The sequence below is a fragment of the Clavelina lepadiformis genome, chromosome 5, assembly GCF_947623445.1.
Source record: "Clavelina lepadiformis chromosome 5, kaClaLepa1.1, whole genome shotgun sequence".
Classification (NCBI taxonomy): domain Eukaryota; kingdom Metazoa; phylum Chordata; class Ascidiacea; order Aplousobranchia; family Clavelinidae; genus Clavelina; species Clavelina lepadiformis.
This window is the reverse complement of record NC_135244.1, coordinates 2,220,594-2,238,576: the sequence shown is the minus strand read 5'-3', so window position 1 is coordinate 2,238,576 and position 17,983 is coordinate 2,220,594. Positions and strand designations below refer to the sequence as shown.

The following is a 17,983-nucleotide window of genomic DNA, read 5'->3' as shown; positions in this document are numbered from 1 at the left end:
CACGTTTTAAGCCCTCAGAGCTTCGCCGCTTTTTCACGGTCGTTGATTGTTTATGAGCGTATTTCTTGTTTGATCAGTCTACCACAAAAACGAGGTTAGCAGTTAGCACCGTACTTTTCGCTCCCCACAGCCAATGGTGAAAATTAAGCAACACAATATTCAGCAAACGCGATGCCCGCGGTCTCTACTCCATGATAGGCTGTCACTATTTCATTGGAAAAAATCGTACGTTCGAAGCTATTTTTCTCAGTCTTTTGTAAGCCCTACTTAAATTTTCTAGGTAACCTAACATAGTAACCCAAATCTACCATCTAATCTTACTTCAACATGACCATAACTAGTTAAAACCATCTTTTTACATACCCATTCATCTAACCTAACCGCCTATCTTTAGCACCGGGCTGGGTGAGCTACCTTTGGTGAAATAGTTGCTTTCTTTCAAACAACAAGAGACTGTGAGTTGAAAAGAAAACGACGAACTTGAAAAATATATTGAAAATGAAACAATATGATTTCAGGGAATGTGGGAAAAATGTCCTTAATTCTGAAAATCCAAAAGTGATTCCGTCATCAAAGAAAAGGTCTTCTTCTCCAGGCCAAGTCTTCACCAGATGTGTCACATCTCGTTATCGAGTCTTCTGTTCATCTGGGGAAGTAGATGTTAGAGCACGGTGAATTGCTGGAGGAATCATTAAACTGTTCAGGAGTCAGTGCGATTATGGTGGAGAGGTGTCCATCAGTGACTCCTCGACTTTCTCCTCTTCTCTTCTCTCTTCCTCCTCTTCTTCTAAAAATTGTGAAGAGAATTTTTGTTATTTCTCTTTAAACAGCTTTGTTTCAACCAAGTGAGTCTCAAACAACGTCAATATATCATTGGACATTTCACCAAAATAAATGTCCGTGTAAAAATTTTAACAAAAATAACTACCAACATGCAAACAACAACTACATCGCAACCAACGAATAGACACAATCTTGTAAATTTACACTAATCTTAAAAAATGATAGAGATTAGTGTTCTGTGACACATATCATGGGTCATGATCCATAGATTACAAATTTCTGAACTCAACAAGCAAAGACGAATCGTTGCTATACACAGAACAGGTCTTACCTTTCAAAGTTTCCTGCAGCTGGTAGATTGAGGTGAGTAAAGCGTGAAACTGTTTCTTGCGGAGGTCCAACTTCATCATAAGTTGCTCTTCGGTTGATCGAAGCTCTTCCAGTTCCTTGTTTAAATCCCCTATTTCACTGTGAATTGAGTAGGGGTACGTTGGTTAAAGCAACTGTTTATGCTTGTTTGTATACTGGAATATGGCCAGGCGTTTAAAGAAAACAAAACCACAACTAGATTATCGGTAAATAGCTACATGTGCAGCAGAAATCGGTACAATATTCACATACAAGCCAACCGTGCTAATAAACCAAAGGCAGGAATCAATCTTCTAATAGATATAAATTCAGTAATAGCAGTGTTTTACCTGTCGGTTTGCTGACGATCCGGTTGTTGCAAAACAACTCCTGCCAAAGCGTCATACTCTTGTCGATTCCTTCGAACCAATTTTGCCTCCTCCAGCTCTTCTTTACACTTTTCAATCTCAACATGGGCGAGTTCAACTTGCTTGTCAATTTCTTGCTGAACAAAAAGCAAATGTTGGGTTTGGTGGTCGTGCTAAATCTCCAACACCATAGCACCATTGTGACTAACGCCTTGCACATTTTACGCTTTTCGGGCTTTGCTATTTACCCCCGTTTATTGATTCCCTGGAAGCATTTTTTTGTTTTATTGAGGTATATATCATAACAAAGTAAGCATGATATTTTTACTGCACAGTCTATGGTGAAAAATAAATGAAACGAAGTGAAAATCACATTTCCACGCATCATCTTGATGTTTAAATACATCCATGACAGTTTTACATACTTGCAGCTGAGTGTATTTTTCCATCTGCCGTTTATTCATCTCGTACACAAATGAGGTTTTTGTCATCGCAAGCTCGCTCTGAGCCAAGAACGATAACATCCTTTGATGCGTAGAACTGTATGAGTGATAGATAAAAATTATAACGAGTGTTATAAATTAAATTGTGGGCCAGTTTTTCTTTATATTGGTTCTTATAGTTATCACTATTACAAAATGGGATTGACTATTTAGGTTACATTATGTTAACAGGGAGAAAAGCTCAGATTGTGTATTTCTTTCTGGTGAAATAGTGACGACCTTACTACTATCCATGGTATCTTATTTTTCATTCAAAAATTATTACACTAAATTGTTCATTGTCAGCACTAATTTGACCAAATTCATCTCTTAGTGATGCATAAACAGCAGTCACAGCCTATCCAATAAACCAGGCCGAAAAAGAGGAATGTTTGTCTGCAAGTATGCTGGCTGGAGGCGGCTGACAAACCAACTAAAATTGCCTTGTGAAGTGCTTCAAATTGAAGATATCACCTGTCAGAGTCTGGAGCATTGCACCATTTGATAAAGAGTTTCATCAGAGCATTTAATCTTCTTTCATCTCCACCACCATCTCCGTCGATCAGAAGTCGCTTCCGAATCACTTCATCTGAAAATTAAGCGGATACTTTGTTTGCAATGTTCTGATATTTACAACCAATATTCAACGAAAAGCAAGTCATATGAAATGTGAAAATGGTTGAAAATGGTTCATGGGTTTTACCGACAAACCCTAAGACTGCAAACTGGCTGGTATCAAGTTTTCCATCTTTTAAAGCGTGAAATATGACACTAGAGTAAAATAAAATAAATGTTTTTATCAAACATTACACAGAAAAGCTTACCGTCACTTGCCGCAGCCATAGTCTGGGTACTGAGGTAACCTTTCCTGTGCTGCTGATACCGTTACTTGTTGTCTTGGCTTTCTGAAGCAGATATTGAATCTAGGCAAAGCAAAATTTTATTGCACTCAGCAGATGTAATGTTTAATTATTTTAAAACCACAAACTACCAGATGTTGAGAATGAGCCTATACTAGCTACTAACTGACTATGCTATAGTGCATGACGTGGGCAAACTGCGGCTCTCCGGCATGTTTTTTGTGGCTCTTCTAGTCGAATCGTAAAATTCCAAAAAATGTAAAGGCTACCAAGAGTACCGTTTATGAAAGTTTCTGTGTAGTTTTTCTTTATTTAGGCCAGCATTTCGTTTATGACGTAACACTAGACATCGATTCCGACATTGTTTTCAGGTATAGATTCTATACTCTATGGCAAAGGTTGTCAAAATGCACCTCACCAACATGTTTTTATGGGTCTTTTAGTTAAAAAGTAATATCCAAAAATGACTACTAATAGTATAATAACCAAATTGACAATCATTACTGATTTTGCGGCTCGCTGGTGTTTATATTTTTCCGCAAGTGACTCTTTCATTGAACAAATTTGCCCACCCCTGCTATAGTGCAAAACAACGTGATGTATTTCTACTATACTAGCCTACAGTCCTACACCCCTGCAATTTAAGCTGTAACGCTATTTCATTGTGCACTCTCCCTAGGCCTCACTTAGCTTAGTGTCACCGTATGTAGCCACATTTGCATAAATTGCATTGCACATTACTGCATTCAGCTAAAACGGATAAACTTGAGCCAAATCAGCAAATCTTTATTTAGATTTCACACTCGGCGCGTTTGGGTAAAAGTGGTTCAGTTCTTTATAATGCTGTGATTTAACCGCTTGCCGGTCCAAAATCACAGAAATCACAATCAAACTAGAGTAGTAGAGAGATTTTGGTAATTCGAATCGTATAGTTTATTTTTCGTCATCGTCAGTGGGGAAACGAAAAATAAAATGGTAACCATTATAACGTAGAAAAATCAAAATTCAGCCAGCAGACAATGACGGAAAAAAAACTACTAAAGCCCAAGGGTTTAAAACGTGCAAGAATGATGTTAACACAAGATAAAGACGAATAATGGTTAGCACAGCCACTAAACCCAATTTGCAAACAACAACAAGCTATCTCCGCTGCCCACCGAGCAAGTTTACTCCGTTTTTAAAACGTTTAAGGTAAAAAATGAATTATGTTTAGTAAAAACTGCTTGGGCGCTTTTTAAATGAATTCTATAAACAAAAGAACTATAAAAAATAATCTCTATTCGAAAAGGAAACAAAAAAAGTGGAAAAGAAAAGCAGATATTTGGTAGAGCAAGGCCGGCATTAAAATATCATATGACGTTGGGCGAGATTGGTGATTACCTATTAAAGTATTAAACAATCACCGCTTACCAGGAGTCAGAGCAGATTAACAAATTAACAACACAGAGCACTTAACCCAAAAGTCAAACTCAAACAGGCTCAGTTAAATCACAGCATTACAAATAACTAAATCACTCCTTTTTAAATCAACCCACTGAGGTAAAAGATTTAACGATTTACCTATACCGTTAAATTTAGCTCAATACAGAAATGTGCAAGGCTAAGCTGACCATTTTACCAAATCGCTTAATTTGCTTTAGTAAACAAATTGAATTTTGACAATTTAGTTACATTGTGTGGTCTTGGCTACATCCGCAAACTTTAATAAAGGGTAAACCAAATTTGTCAGAAAGTCGCACGCATTTTTGCGAAATCATTTTTACAAACAACGCCGCGTTAAAGGATGGTTTTATTTCAACATAGTGTAAGTGAAATTGTATGCTTGCTTACGCATTGCAGTTTTTCCACCTGAGTGTCCCTGGCCATAACACACTGTAATTTTAAAATAACATAACAAATAAACTATAAAAAATTAAACAAACGCAATAACGTAAGTTTGTAACAAAATTCTTAACGTGTGCTTCGGGTGGTTTGAAGGCTTCAGTGACTATGTTTTAACTGAATTACGTCTTAATTAATATGAAGTGATAATAAACAAATAAACTTGCTTATTAATTTTTAGGTGGTTATAACGAAAATACTTTGCTGACGCCTCAAACACGCTAATTTTCGATTTGCCTAAAAATTTTATCCGTTTCCTTAACAGAAAAAGAAAATTATTGAAGTTATTATTATGCTCTTTTACAGGCTACAGATTTATAACAATTAAGTTAAAAAAATTAGTTTTTCTGTCTGGCCGTGCATGCCGAAGTTAAAGCGCTAAACATTAATAAGTTAGCAAAGTCTAACTTTCGCATTTTGAAATCTTTGTGGAAACCCAGCTTTCATTGAAGAAGCTCGTAGTTTGGGAAGGTAGCCTAATTAAGCCACTTTATTTGGTATATAGCCTAGCTTTTAGGCCTATGTAGGCTACACATTTCTCACCTATACCCTAAAAGCGTGCATAAGCTTTTGACCATGTTACAAGGATTGAACGTTAAGCGTTTTTTGGTCAAAACAAACAAAATCCTTTTGGAACTGCTGTTATGCATTTATATATATAATATATGAAACTCTTTTTTCATATTTGGACTTATTTTAAGATTTTACTGCAGCAACGAGAACTGTCGTCATCTGGTGAGCAGATTCACTCGTAGGAAGTTATAGGCTAGCTACTGAAATGCAGGCTATAGCCTATCAAGTTGATACAAAAGTATATTTCCAATGCTTATTGCTTATCCTACACGTTGTAATTTGGAAAGGCAGAGCTAATGTTTAAGGTTGCGTTTTGATTTTGTGGAGTTTCTCCATTTTTCGGTTGCTTGAAAACATGAACTACTTAAACTATGTTCTTAATTTTCTTTTCCTCATGTATTTTGCGCAAATAATTTTATGAAGTTAGTTTTCATTTTATGTTCCACTATGATCGTATACGATAATTTTATAAATTGGAGCTATAGTAGGCTGCCTGCTTATTTCGTTGACATGATTGATTTAAACTTTGCAAATTTTTTACCAGTCATACGCTCATCGGGATCATTACCGCTGCCAACAATCCATTCTCGTCTGAACAATACCTTATGGCAAACTTGCATAATTTCAAGCAAGAAAAAAGACGTAAAAGCAAAATGTATGTAGGAGTTGTGTAGGCCTATAGGCCTCATACGTAGAACAAATAGCACGGCCACAACGTTGAAAAACATGCTCGTTAGACAGACGTTTCATTTATATTTGCTATCTTTTTTAATGCGAATAGAGCAACACTACGACGCAGACTAGAACAGCAAATAAGAGACAGAAAAGAGATTGAAAGAACGGTAACTATCAGAGGTGGGCAGTACCGCGGTACTAAAGTACCGAAGTACTATTAAATAGTACTAAATTACTGTACCGCGGTACTTTTTCCGTACTAATACCGGTACCGTCAGTACTTTTTTCTAAAAGTACCAAATCCTTATACCGAATTACTTTTTTCAACAAATACAAGGCGGTTCCGGTACTCGGTACTTTCAAAATGACTACTTCAAGGTTTTGAGAAGTATGTTTTTTATTATTTTTTTTAATTAAACTTTAATACCAATTTTGCGTTTGTTGTTCTTTTTTAATCTAAAAATGTCTAATAAAATCGCAAAAGTGAGTGATCACATATTTTTGACCTAAAGTAACCTTTAGCGTGATCATAATATCGGCAAAAATTGCACTTGCAACAGGATCCGCAGTACAAAAAGTATCGTTACATTTTTTGCCAAGTACCGGTACCGTTACTGATGGTAGTTTCAAAGTACCGAGTGCCGGGGACTAAACTAAGGCCAAAAACTGGAGTCAAAATAACGTAGCCTATTGAATGAGTAAAGGGAGAAAGACTTTTACGTTTACATATTCAGCGCCGGTTTAAAGTTGCGGATTTTATTTTATCTTGAAAGTATGAGTGTGCTATAATTCGGAGGTATAACTTACTCTAATACCAGGTTTCCGAAAATCTATAGAAGGTGCATCAGTGTTTTACTAAGTTTTTTCATGACCATCTCCAATCATAGAAAACAAAAGTTTTCAAAATTACTTTAGAATTTTACTAAGATTTAGAAAACTTATACTTTATGAAAAGATTTTTTAAATGTGGTACTAAAACAACATTACAATTTTATAACCATAGTAGGCTATCAGTTAGCTCCAAAGCAAGTCACTAATTTTGACACTGTAAATTTTAATGCTGCCATCAAAACATTTTGGAAACGTCTGCAATACATTAAGTTTACCTTAGTTGCTAGAAACGCAATTTTCAGTAAAACGCGGTTTTAATGTTTGATTTTATTACAAACATCTTGATTCCTGAGTTATTCAGCAAAGTGACATCCACAGAAAACACAACACGAGTTTTCAGTAGTAGCGCACCCAGTGGATGCTGTACTCCGGAAAGCTTGGTTCCATCAGATGTTGATATGGTTTATTATCGTATTGGTAGTAACTGTGTTGTTTTTGTTAGCAAACATAGGACGTTGATTCGCATAGGAAATATAGCGTTTGAAAAATGTTTTAGGTACTGCTCATAGTACCCATGGCTAAACATCGCTTTATGAGAAGCCGCAGCTTGTAACAAAAGCACAATATGGCTGCATTTGAAGACGTCTCTGGACCGGATTTGGACTCATTTGTCGGTCGAGGATGGTCGGACTGGCAAGATGCTGTTGAATCAGAAAGTACTGGTAAGATTTGCTGCGAATTATTGCAGTAATGTAGTAGGTAATTCTTCTATATTTTATAGGCTAGCCTGTGGTATGTGTTGAACACTACCAACCTTTGAACCTTACCTGGTTTAATAGTAGCTTCAGTATAGATTCGTGTTATTTTATGGTTTATATTCTTTATATACCGAAAATTTGTTGAAACGTTTTGTCGTGTAAAAGCTGTTTCACTGTGCAAGGTGCACTTTAAGTAAATGTGATGGTTACTTTTTGGTCATCTTCAAAAAAAGGAAGTACTTTTACTTGTTTGGACAAGCTAGATTGTCGACCTCTTTTGGAAGGGAAAAATAATGTAGGCATATTGTCATTGCTTTTGTTGCTTGGTACGTAGGACATTTCCTTGCCATTAATTGAAAAATGTTTCGTGTAGCCAGAGTCAAAAGTGTGGCACATGTTTGAATCTGTCAACATGCAAGCCAAACTTTTTCTCGCTCACGCTACTTAGTAATAAACAAACAAAGCAAATTTCATTGTTTGAATCCTGGTTTACTGTGCAAATGTGCAAATAATTGAAGTTTCAGTGCATGCAGTCATGCTAAACTTTTTGTCTCTGCACACAAAATTTTATTTTGAACCCTGTACGTGTTTAGTTTTTCTTGTCTGATATTCAGGCATCAACTCTATATTTTCCATGTCCAGTTCAAAGTTTTTTCGCTTTGCAATCACCTTATAATTTTGGTTCAACTGAAAAGAATTATCGTGACATCGTTATAAGCTTGTTGTTAAAACCAACCAATGCTGCTCTGATTTGATAACCATTAAGTTATTGATATTTGTTGTGCTGTTGTTTGGTGAAAGCTCACATCTACTTTTTGGTTGGTTTTGATTTGTCTCTTCTACACCAAGATTAATGATCGCATTTATTTAAGAAACTTCTAATTAAAATGGCTTTTACTGTTTTGTTGCACTTAATCATCAATGTCCTAAGCCAAGTCTTATTGCAAGGTTAGGTTCTTAAGAAGTAAGGTACCTGATGTTTTACCTGGATTTTGTTTCCGTCAAACAGTCCACTGTCAGAGTGTTATAATAGTGTTGATTCATACAGTTAAAGTTGTATTGATAAATATTACAGTGTTTCTTAGTGCAGTCTATTATTTCTCATTATAAAATTTATTGATCTGTTTTTCTTTATACTTTTATTTTATAAAGTTATGGTTTGTATTTCAGGTGAAAGCAGCGGAACAGAAACACCATCTTCACGAGTTAACAAAGAAGTTGCCAGACTAAAAAGAAAGGGTCAGTTGAGATCTTTGTATTTATATTGTCTAAGCTCATGTCGGTTGCTAATTTTGTTTTACAGTGCATGAGGAATTGCTTTGAGTTAATCATTTTGTTCAGTCAGCAGGAAATTGTTTACGTACTGCTTATTGATCTAATAATGAGAATCGTTTTGCATGTATATAGATAATGTGATGCAGTTTACTCGTCACCTGCCACGTTTTAAGTTTTAACCATGATCTGACAAGCATACAAGTAGAAAAAATGTCAACTCTATTAGCTGTTATCTTCAAAGCTTATGTGGCTTCAACCTCTTTCATGGAAGAGAAATAGTTGAAGAAAGATATTCTTCTTCTTGGGTTAACATATACTGAGATTTTTAAAATTTAAGTAAAGTACTGCTATACTATAGCAAACTTAATCACCATAGGATTGATTTATAAGTAGTATGGCGGAAAGTAATATTTGTTTCAAAGTATTTGGAGTACTGTACATTAATTTGAAATATTTGTTTAACTGGCAATTGTGTTATGAAAGTGATTCCAACTATTTACTACTTGCTATCTTTGATAGTTTTTGTTTCACAAGTTGGCCAATTTTGTTTTCTTATCATTTTTGCCTATTGCAGTGGTTTGTTGTTGACATGTTGGACATTGTATGAAAGTTATAATAATTATGCAGTTTAGGAAGTACTTTGGTCAGCATTTATTCCATAGCATCTTTCGGTCTAATCTGCAAATGTGTTAAAGTTTTTCGATGTAATTGTTTTCGTAATTTCATGTTTGACGCATTTTTATTGGGTATACACGTAAAAGTTATCTTTGTTTACTCAAAATTAAACTGAAAATTTAGGAGCAAAATGTTGGGAAATGATGTTTATTCAAAAGGCATATAAATACTAGAGCCAAAAATTTAATAATAATTTTATTTTAGTGTCTTTTTATTACTTGGCTCTGATATATTTGTTCTTCAATTGGGAAATTCTTATTAAAGAAACGTCTTAATAATAAACAATAAACTTAAATGATCAGTTGCCCAAATTAGGCCACAATTCCCAGCCTTTGTGCTGTTGTTGTCATCTTAAATGGCTCATCTCATGGCTGGTGTAGTTCATCACCGTGATGTTTACTTAAATTGAGTACAACCGCTGACTGTTTAAACTTGTCGTTTTCATAATTATCTATAGGTTACTGCACTGGCTTCTGCAAACTTGGTGCATAACCTCTTAGGCCGTTAATAATGTAAATATGACCAAGCAAGTATGCTAACCAGAGCGTAGGTTACATTTTGACTAATTAAGTAAACAGATTCTTACTTGTCATTGTATATATGTTTATGAACACTCCTGTACAAACATCACATGTTCCTCCAACAGTTGAAATGTAAAACTAAATTTAAATTCAATTGAAAATAATTTAAATTAATAAAGTTCAATAGGACTACTGGTCACAGCTTGGTAGGTGAATTAGTTTTATGCTTAGGATCCACAATCATCATTTATTGCCTGTGAAGTCTAAGCAATTCTTGAATGATGAGAAATCTTCAATGGCTCCTTGTGTACATTTACTTGTCTCTACTGTTAAGAAGGTTTACATTGACTCTGCTTCTCTGCTTTTAATAACAATTCTGCTTTTTAGATTTTGTTCTGTTTGGTCACTGTCCAGCGAAAGATTGTTTTTACGTGGTTATTTGTGAACAGTGTGGTCGCCCATTCAAACCTCAAGCTTTCCACCATCACATAGGTAATATCATCTCATCACAACATACATAAACAAGCTTATTAAAACATACCAACTCTGTCTCATCAGTTATTTAGTACTTTTTTTAACAATGGAAATATTTTGACAGAAAAATATCACAAAGGAAAAGTGAAAGTAAAATCTGCTCCCGTTGGTCGTGAAAATTCATCCCATGTCAGAGGCTCGTCATCTGTAAGCAAAAGCTCCTCCAGTGATCGAAGTTTTCACAGCAAGTCTTCTGCTTCAAGCGATGGGTTGAGCGTAATTGCATCTTCCAACTCGACGATAAAACGGCCCGATAAAAACTTACTATGCAATGCGATAAAACATGCCTTAGGCAAAGTCGGGAGCCCAACAAGATGCAAATCTCCTGTGTTTGGTGGGCGGAGCGGCAGTGGAAGCAAAAATCAGTTATCATCACAGTCCACCTCGTTCTTCGGAGTTGCGTTGGACCATGGTGTGGCAGCATCCAAGTCTCTGCCAGTGGGTTCTCAGCTAAAGAAAAGTAAAAATTCATCAAAATCGGAACGTTACTCAAATAAAACTTCTAAAAGCACTGTCCAATTACCACTGAAACCTCATCACAAAATTCGACCAGAAAACGTAAAAAACTTTAGTGAGAAAAGTGACAGTGAGCGACTTCAGTATCCTACTAAAAGCAACCCTCAAGCTCCTCGCGATCCTCATAAAGTCACAAAGTCTGCGTCAACATCATCAGGACATACGGTGCATTACACTGGCAAGCAAAGTGTTACCAACGGACCAGTTGTGCTGTTGGACAAATCTCCATCTGTTGAAAAATCTCTGTCAATGTTGAATCACCTTTCCTCGTCAAACGAAACCTCAACAAAACTTACAAATTATTCGCCAAATTCAAAACTGACACCGCCCACTTCACAACGCCAGTATAAACATCACCATAATCCACAGCAGGAGATTGTTAAAGCTCCGGACAGAGGAGTTGCGTCCGCCAACTCAACATCAGTTAAAAGTGCTTCCCTCGCTACTGTAAAGCCAAAATCGAAGAAAAACATACCTCTGAAAGGTTGGTCTTGAAAACAATGTGAGGTCATTAATTCAACCGAAATTTGCCATCTCCGAACCTAGTTGACAGCCACGCCTATATTTATGATCAGTCATGAGCAATCAGCGTAACCATAATGCCTGATTTTTTGATTTGTATTTCGTGAAATGTTTTTAATTTTAACTAACTATTGCACTATGTTGTGTAGCTCGTGAGTATGACCCAAACAAACACTGTGGTGTGTGGGTCATGTCAGACAATTCGCCTTGCACTCGTTCATTGACTTGCAAGACTCATGCGAGAAGTTTAAAACGAAAAGTTCAAGGTGAAATGAATTGATATTTATAAAATATGGTGGAACCTTCGTTTAACTTAATTCCCAATTAAACAGCAACTTTTCTAGTCTTGGCGAAATGCCAATGTGGAAGAACAGTTTCCTGCACAAAGTTCAGATAATTTCATTGCTATTTTTAGTTTGAAGTTAGTTGTATCCATTTGCATTAAAAATTTGCAAAATTTTCTGGTCATGTTGCAAATGAATGCACAATTGTATAAATGGACGATAGCAACAGAAATCAAATCAACAAATCAACCACTTTAAATAATTGAACTGTGGCAGGACGACGCAAGCCGTTCGATGAGCTGGTTCTGGATCACGCGAGAGCAAAACAGCTATTGAAGGAGCGTTCCGCACCATTGCCCTCATCTCTGTCTTCCCCTCAGCCTGTCAGCGGAGCAGGTGACTCATAACTAGATCTATGCTATGTCTCTTTTGTCTTTGAAATTGTTTTAGAAAGGTGGTTGGCCGTTTCATTTTTCGTCAATTTGCATTAAGTGTACTTAAAGTTTGTCAAGTTGTTAGGCATCGAAATGACATATTATGTTGTTGTTCTTGTGATAAATTGGAGTAGAAACCTAAATTAATAAGATTGTACTAATAAAGAAGCGGATGTTGCAGTCTAACCATTTATTAACATTCATTTATAACCATTAAGCCATTTAACCATCCATTATTATAACCATTTAATAATAACCATTATTATTGTATAAAATTAACCATTATTATAACCATCCACCATCCAATATTATAACCATCTAACCATTTATCCTCGATCATTTCTTATAAACGTGACTCGTGCTATAACTCGGACTTTATTATTCTTCAAAGTCACTCCGGAATCAAGTGACAGCATCTCGTGGGTGAGTGCACCATCTCCATCTGTCGTGAAGAGCTCTATCAGCTCACCAACCAATCAGAATAAGGCTGCTGCAAAGATCCCATCAAAGCCCAAAAGTTCGATCCATCTTTTCCCCAGGTAATTCCCCGGATGTGATACTTTATGTTTGTGCTATTATTTGAATAATGATGAAAATTATTTGCTGCTTCATTTTACACGACGATATAATCATTGAATGGAAGTGGTGTGCTTTGTCTTTTCCCGCTCCAAGTAGTTGAGTTTACTCATAAGCTAATTGTTTACATCAGTATAAGTCTGTTAATTTTGGTCTGTGTTAACAATGTTCTTGCTTTTAAAGCTGATTTCTTCTTTCTCGTGCATTGATTTATGATGTCTTCTAATTTTTAGACCAGTACCTCCACGTTATGTTGATTGCTGGCAGGATCCGCCACTTGATGTTGCTGCTGAGTCAAATGCAGAACCCAATCAAACTTTTATTTCAACACATCCTACTCCCTTAGCGGTGGGAGATTTTTTATATTTCTATAGAATAATCTTCAAACGTCATGAAATTGTCATGGTAGTAGAATGTTTTGGGACATTAGAGAGCGAATAAGTTTCTATGTTTTACTCGTCACCTTACAATTGATGTAGGTTTGCGATTTTGGAGCAAGGATGTTAGGCCGCCGTCAAGTGTCCTTCAGTCGCTGTGTAGATCATTTGCAGAGGAAAGTGTCTTCCATTTTACAAGATGATGGCGTGAATCAATCTTGCAGCTACATAAGTAAAGACCCTACTTGTTACACGACTCAGGAGTTCACGGCAATTTTGTCCCTGTCTGATCAAGCTCTGGAGCGTTTAAGGACGAAGGTTTCCGATACAAACTCGAATGCCATAGATCAAGAATTCGATTACAGTAAAGCCGTGGAGAGCTTTGCAAACCCGATTGCACTTGCGAAACGAACAAAACCACCTCAGCTTAAGCACAAGCCGTTAACAAAATCAATGAGTCTTGATAGTGGCGGTGGTGCGAGGACTAGCACGGCAACGTTGGGCAGACCCCAACGATCCGATCGATACACGATCGACTCTGGTCCACCTCATCCGAAATTGTTAAGACCTTCTTTGCCGGTAGAAAACAAAGTGACAAACGAATTGAAGCCAAAACCTATTAGCGGGAAGTTTGTTCAACTCTCATCTCAAAGCAAACAGCCTACCTCAAATGCCACCACCATAGACCTTAGTTCATATCTTACACAAACTGACAAGCAAACTGGTTCAAAATTCGCAACGGCTAAGCTATCTCAAAATTCTGGACAACTCCAGAGTTGGTCTTTGAAAGGGAAGAAAGGAAAAGCAGTAAGAAAGAATTCCCTGGTAAGGAATTAAATTTGATGAAAGTAGATAATTGTAGATTTTAGGTTGAAAGCTTTTCGCACTGCTTTATCCATTATTTCATTTCTTCCAACTTCCATGAGATGTAAATCGAGAATAGGCAGTCTTTAAAAGATAGCGTGGAGAACAATAAATATAATTGTAAAATATTTTAACAACCTACTATGTGTAGTTTAAAAGCATGGAATCTCGTAATCTAAACTTTTGTTGCAAATTTCAATTTTTTTTGCACAGACACGGCCATTGCCTCAGAACAACTTGGGCAAGCGCAATGCAGTCACAAGCAACCACCTATTACCCAACAGTGTTCTTCATAATAAATTCACTTCACACGTTGACCCGGTAAGTGCAGTTCAATTTGTAACAGACTGGCAACCAAGCTAAGTCCTTTTACTTACAAAAATCCATTAAACAGGGATCACGTACCGTACAATCCAGGCTTTCGACGTCATCTGACGATAACAAATCAAAGGGAATTGTGAGCAATTGTTCAGCTTCTTGTCACTTTGCAATGCGTGCAATTTACTTGTTTCTCAATTTATAGCAGCGATTGACATTGCTTTATTGCCACTGCCGCTAACATTGTTTCAATTGAGTTTTTAGTTACGTTAAATGAGGTTGCTCTTTGTTAAACAGAAGTTTGTCGATGTGGGAGTTAAAGAAGAATCTCATCCCATGAATGGTCTTTCCTCCACGATCAGTTCGTGGCCACAGAGTGTCACGTTGTCGGGCACGATTGGTGCTCTCATGCACACCAACTCATCAAGTAACGACGTCCAGAATCTGAAAGCCTTGCAGCTCAACCAGCTAACCGTCCAAGGAGGTGAATAAAATTGTCTTATTGAAATATGAAAGCAATTATTCTTAGCATTGACAGTTATGGGCTGAAGTTAAGATTTGTACTGAATTTGAGCGATCTGATAATTAATTAATTATCAACCGGAGTTTTTGTGGCCATTTTCTTCAATTTCAGATGAAATTTAAAGGAAAAAGTTTGACATGTAATAATTTTTAAAGAAATGCCCAAAAATTTGAAAGTTGTTTTCAGACATGGACCTCTTCATATACTGTATATGGCCTAGTGCCGTGCTTCTCAACCCCTGGGTCGCAACCCAAAAGTGGGTCGCCATTTGGTTGGTTTGTCGGCAATTAAACTAGTCCACAAAGCCATTCGATAACTGAGTACCTTACTCTATTCATTGCATATTGACTGTTTGTTGACGTCATAGTGCATTGTTGCGGAAACACAAGTGAAGAAGCATGGTGATGATTATTTGCTGTGAGACTTTAGATTAGCTACGTTCGAGTCAAGGCTAAATATTTGTAAATACATCGCCTCAGCATCGCTATTAATTTACGTTTAATATTTGGGTCACCGCAAAAAATGGTTGAGAAGCACTGCACTAGGCCTTATACAGTATATGAAGAGGTAAAATGTGATTACATGGACCTCTTCATATACTGTATATGGCCTAGTGGAAGCTTTTAATCCAACTTTGGTCAAATCACAGTGACTTAGTAGGTCTGAGCAAAAGGCTCATACAGTAATATTAATTGTACTAACTTCAGATAATTCAAACTACTGTAGTTTAATGGGCCTCTTCTAGCTAACAAATCTCACTGTATTTTATTTGCATAAACTGTTTATTTGCATAAACTGTGTTTTCATTTCCCGTGAGATGAGCATTGTGGGGAGCAACATAAGGTCACTGTTTGGAAATTTATTGTGTGTGTGATGAAGTGGTTGCTTTGTATCATTGGTGCAGACAACTGTGGCTATAGTTATCAAACCGGACAAGTAAGATTTGGTATTTGGTAACATTTTCTAAACTAATTCATTGTGTAGGCCCAGCGTCCCATGCCAAGCATGCGTTTCAAAATTTAAACAATTCCAACAACTGTGATGGTTCAAAGCAAGCTGCCTTGGGCGTACCTAAGTCAGTGGAAATAAATGGATTGAACGTAGATGTGTCCCAACCTCTACTACAGCCAGGACATGAACTTTCTTCACGTAATGTTCAGATGTCGATGGAATCTATGACAAATACCGGCATCGTCGGTGTTGATATTGGTGAACATTTTCAGGCACCGGCTTCTATCAAAAATGATCGAGACAACGTCGAAATCGATTTTTATCCAAGTGAACTTTTATCCTTACTCAACCCAGGTGGTGGCTCCAAAGATGCGGGATCTTCATCATCTTCCACATTCTCCCATCGTCCGGAACAAATGCTCTTCTTCGCGGATCAGAGCTCGTATGACTTTTAAACGTAAAATCTACACAAGACATTCAGTTTAGGACAAAGCAAGCAAGAACACTGTGAAAGCCAAATTCTTAAGTTGAACAAATCGTCGTTTTCAAGGCCAACCTATGTAACTTCAAACTAGTAGCAGAATTTTTTCCTGTACGCTGGTGTGCAAAGTTGTCATACTAACACTTTTCCTCATGTAAAACATAGCGTAGCGTCCACCAAACATAAGATTAAAGACAATAATTTAAACAAATTTTCCAATTTCATCCATTCACTTTCCTAGTAATTATCACCTAATTTACGGTTTAAATATCCTGTTTATTGGTGTAAGTCATTTGCAACCTACCATTGCAGTAGAGCTGTTCTCCACGTAAAATTTCAGAATGAAACCTATGCAAAGTTAAAGCACGCCTTAGAAAGAATTAAAATACCCAAATAACCTGGGTCTGTATGAAGCAGGAGAACCAAGTCTGGGATAATCTAAAACATTAGGAAATACATTTTAGACTAGTCATGACATCAAGTATATCTTTTCCGGGTTTTTTGAGAAAAATTTGGTATGTTGCAAGTTTGGTTGTGATATTGCTAAGCACTTAAATCCAGTTTAGAGCATGACATTCAGGCCAGGTGCTTTGATGAAATTTAACTAACTTACAAAATATTCTGAAGTGTTTTATCATATCACTGCAGTAGCATATGAGGCTGTGGTAAGCTCAGCCAGTTGCCGTTGTTACATCTCATACAGCTTGATTCTGTGTATTTTGCTTTATAATTTTCTTCTTGCTCTCGCACTTTGTCTTCTATTCAGTGAGTGTTCTATGCAGTTGCGTTATGTAAGCAATTGTAGCGAGTAGACACGATGCCTTGAACACTTGAAAAAAGTTGATATTTTTATAAAGAAATTATTTTAGACATAGTATTTGAAATTCTAAAGATAAATGCTAACATGCCAGATATTGGATAAGGCCATATGGCTTCAAATTCATCCACATCAGATTGCTTTTATAAATCAACTCTTTTAAATTTCGATTGTTGCATAGGAGTATAACGTATTTTTAACTGTACCAGTACATGATGCTTGCGAAAGACAACCCTGAAAACAGTAGGTTCTTCCGTGTTAATTGGGAATAATAGCTTGAAAGTTCCTTTCTTTGTTGAAGCATAATGATGCTTTAGTTCCAGAATACTCAATTAACGATAGGTTATAATTTGCTTTAAAACAAATTAACGTTTATGTTAAATTTTATTATTAGCTGGGTTTTGTCGAAAGCAAATGGTGCAATGTTCCTATGAAATTTTGATGAAATCATTGGTCTTATTTTTATTGTTTATGAAGCGAATTGATTTCTGTTGATTTGCTGCACCGTTCCGCAACCGCAAGACTAAGATTTTTTATGGCGCATTGCTCTATTTATTGTATACTTTTGTTCGTTTTGAAAAAACATAAGGTTGGATAAGTCTTTTTTATAACTAGATCTTGCCCATGAGTGTTACATTTTTGAAGAGGTTGTCAACTAGTGATCGCGACTCGGCATTTTTAAACTGCTCACAATCGCCGAATAATTCTCACCCATCACAATGCTTTTTTACGGAGTCCCTGGTCAAGGGAGACCGT

At 36.5% G+C, this 17,983-nt stretch overlaps 2 protein-coding genes across 4 annotated transcripts; one reads left to right on the top strand and one right to left on the bottom strand.

Moving 5' to 3' along the window:
- Nucleotides 1–460: 460 nt before the first annotated feature.
- LOC143460960 (THO complex subunit 7 homolog) lies at nucleotides 461–3,623 on the bottom strand. 2 transcript variants are annotated; one of them, XM_076958664.1, is made up of 7 exons: nucleotides 3,414–3,623; nucleotides 2,806–3,010; nucleotides 2,456–2,570; nucleotides 1,925–2,039; nucleotides 1,482–1,636; nucleotides 1,115–1,251; nucleotides 461–787 (listed from the first exon to the last, which is right to left on the bottom strand). In XM_076958664.1, the coding sequence occupies exons 2-7, from the start codon at nucleotides 2,822–2,824 to the stop codon at nucleotides 717–719; spliced, it is 612 nt and encodes a 203-aa protein (XP_076814779.1). In that variant the 5' UTR covers nucleotides 2,825–3,010; nucleotides 3,414–3,623; the 3' UTR covers nucleotides 461–716. The 2 variants fall into 2 exon arrangements, with proteins under 2 accessions (XP_076814779.1, XP_076814778.1); XM_076958663.1 differs by having other exon boundaries at nucleotides 2,806–3,623.
- A 3,654-nt stretch (nucleotides 3,624–7,277) lies between these two features.
- LOC143459215 (uncharacterized) lies at nucleotides 7,278–17,280 on the top strand. Of its 2 annotated transcripts, none has more exons than XM_076956260.1 (13): nucleotides 7,278–7,523; nucleotides 8,730–8,798; nucleotides 10,418–10,522; nucleotides 10,629–11,564; nucleotides 11,752–11,868; nucleotides 12,163–12,282; nucleotides 12,712–12,859; nucleotides 13,130–13,244; nucleotides 13,376–14,098; nucleotides 14,351–14,458; nucleotides 14,532–14,588; nucleotides 14,753–14,939; nucleotides 15,963–17,280. In XM_076956260.1, the coding sequence occupies exons 1-13, from the start codon at nucleotides 7,427–7,429 to the stop codon at nucleotides 16,382–16,384; spliced, it is 3,204 nt and encodes a 1,067-aa protein (XP_076812375.1). In that variant the 5' UTR covers nucleotides 7,278–7,426; the 3' UTR covers nucleotides 16,385–17,280. The 2 variants fall into 2 exon arrangements, with proteins under 2 accessions (XP_076812375.1, XP_076812374.1); XM_076956259.1 differs by having other exon boundaries at nucleotides 14,532–14,594.
- The last annotated feature ends 703 nt before the right edge of the window (nucleotides 17,281–17,983 follow it).

What these genes read in the sequence shown, in the direction of transcription:
- LOC143459215 (XM_076956259.1), top strand. Translation starts at nt 7,427, where the DNA reads ATGGCTGCATTTGAAGACGTCTCTGGACCGGATTTGGACTCATTTGTC. An exon ending in TGTTGAATCAGAAAGTACTG is followed by an intron (nt 7,524 to 8,729) that starts GTAAGATTTGCT and finishes TTTGTATTTCAG; the next exon opens with GTGAAAGCAGCGGAACAGAA. An exon ending in CAGTAAGAAAGAATTCCCTG is followed by an intron (nt 14,099 to 14,350) that starts GTAAGGAATTAA and finishes TTTTTTGCACAG; the next exon opens with ACACGGCCATTGCCTCAGAA.
- LOC143460960 (XM_076958663.1), bottom strand. An exon ending in AATGCTCCAGACTCTGACAG is followed by an intron (nt 2,040 to 2,455) that starts GTGATATCTTCA and finishes TCACTCATACAG; the next exon opens with TTCTACGCATCAAAGGATGT. An exon ending in GCTGCAGGAAACTTTGAAAG is followed by an intron (nt 788 to 1,114) that starts GTAAGACCTGTT and finishes CACAATTTTTAG; the next exon opens with AAGAAGAGGAGGAAGAGAGA.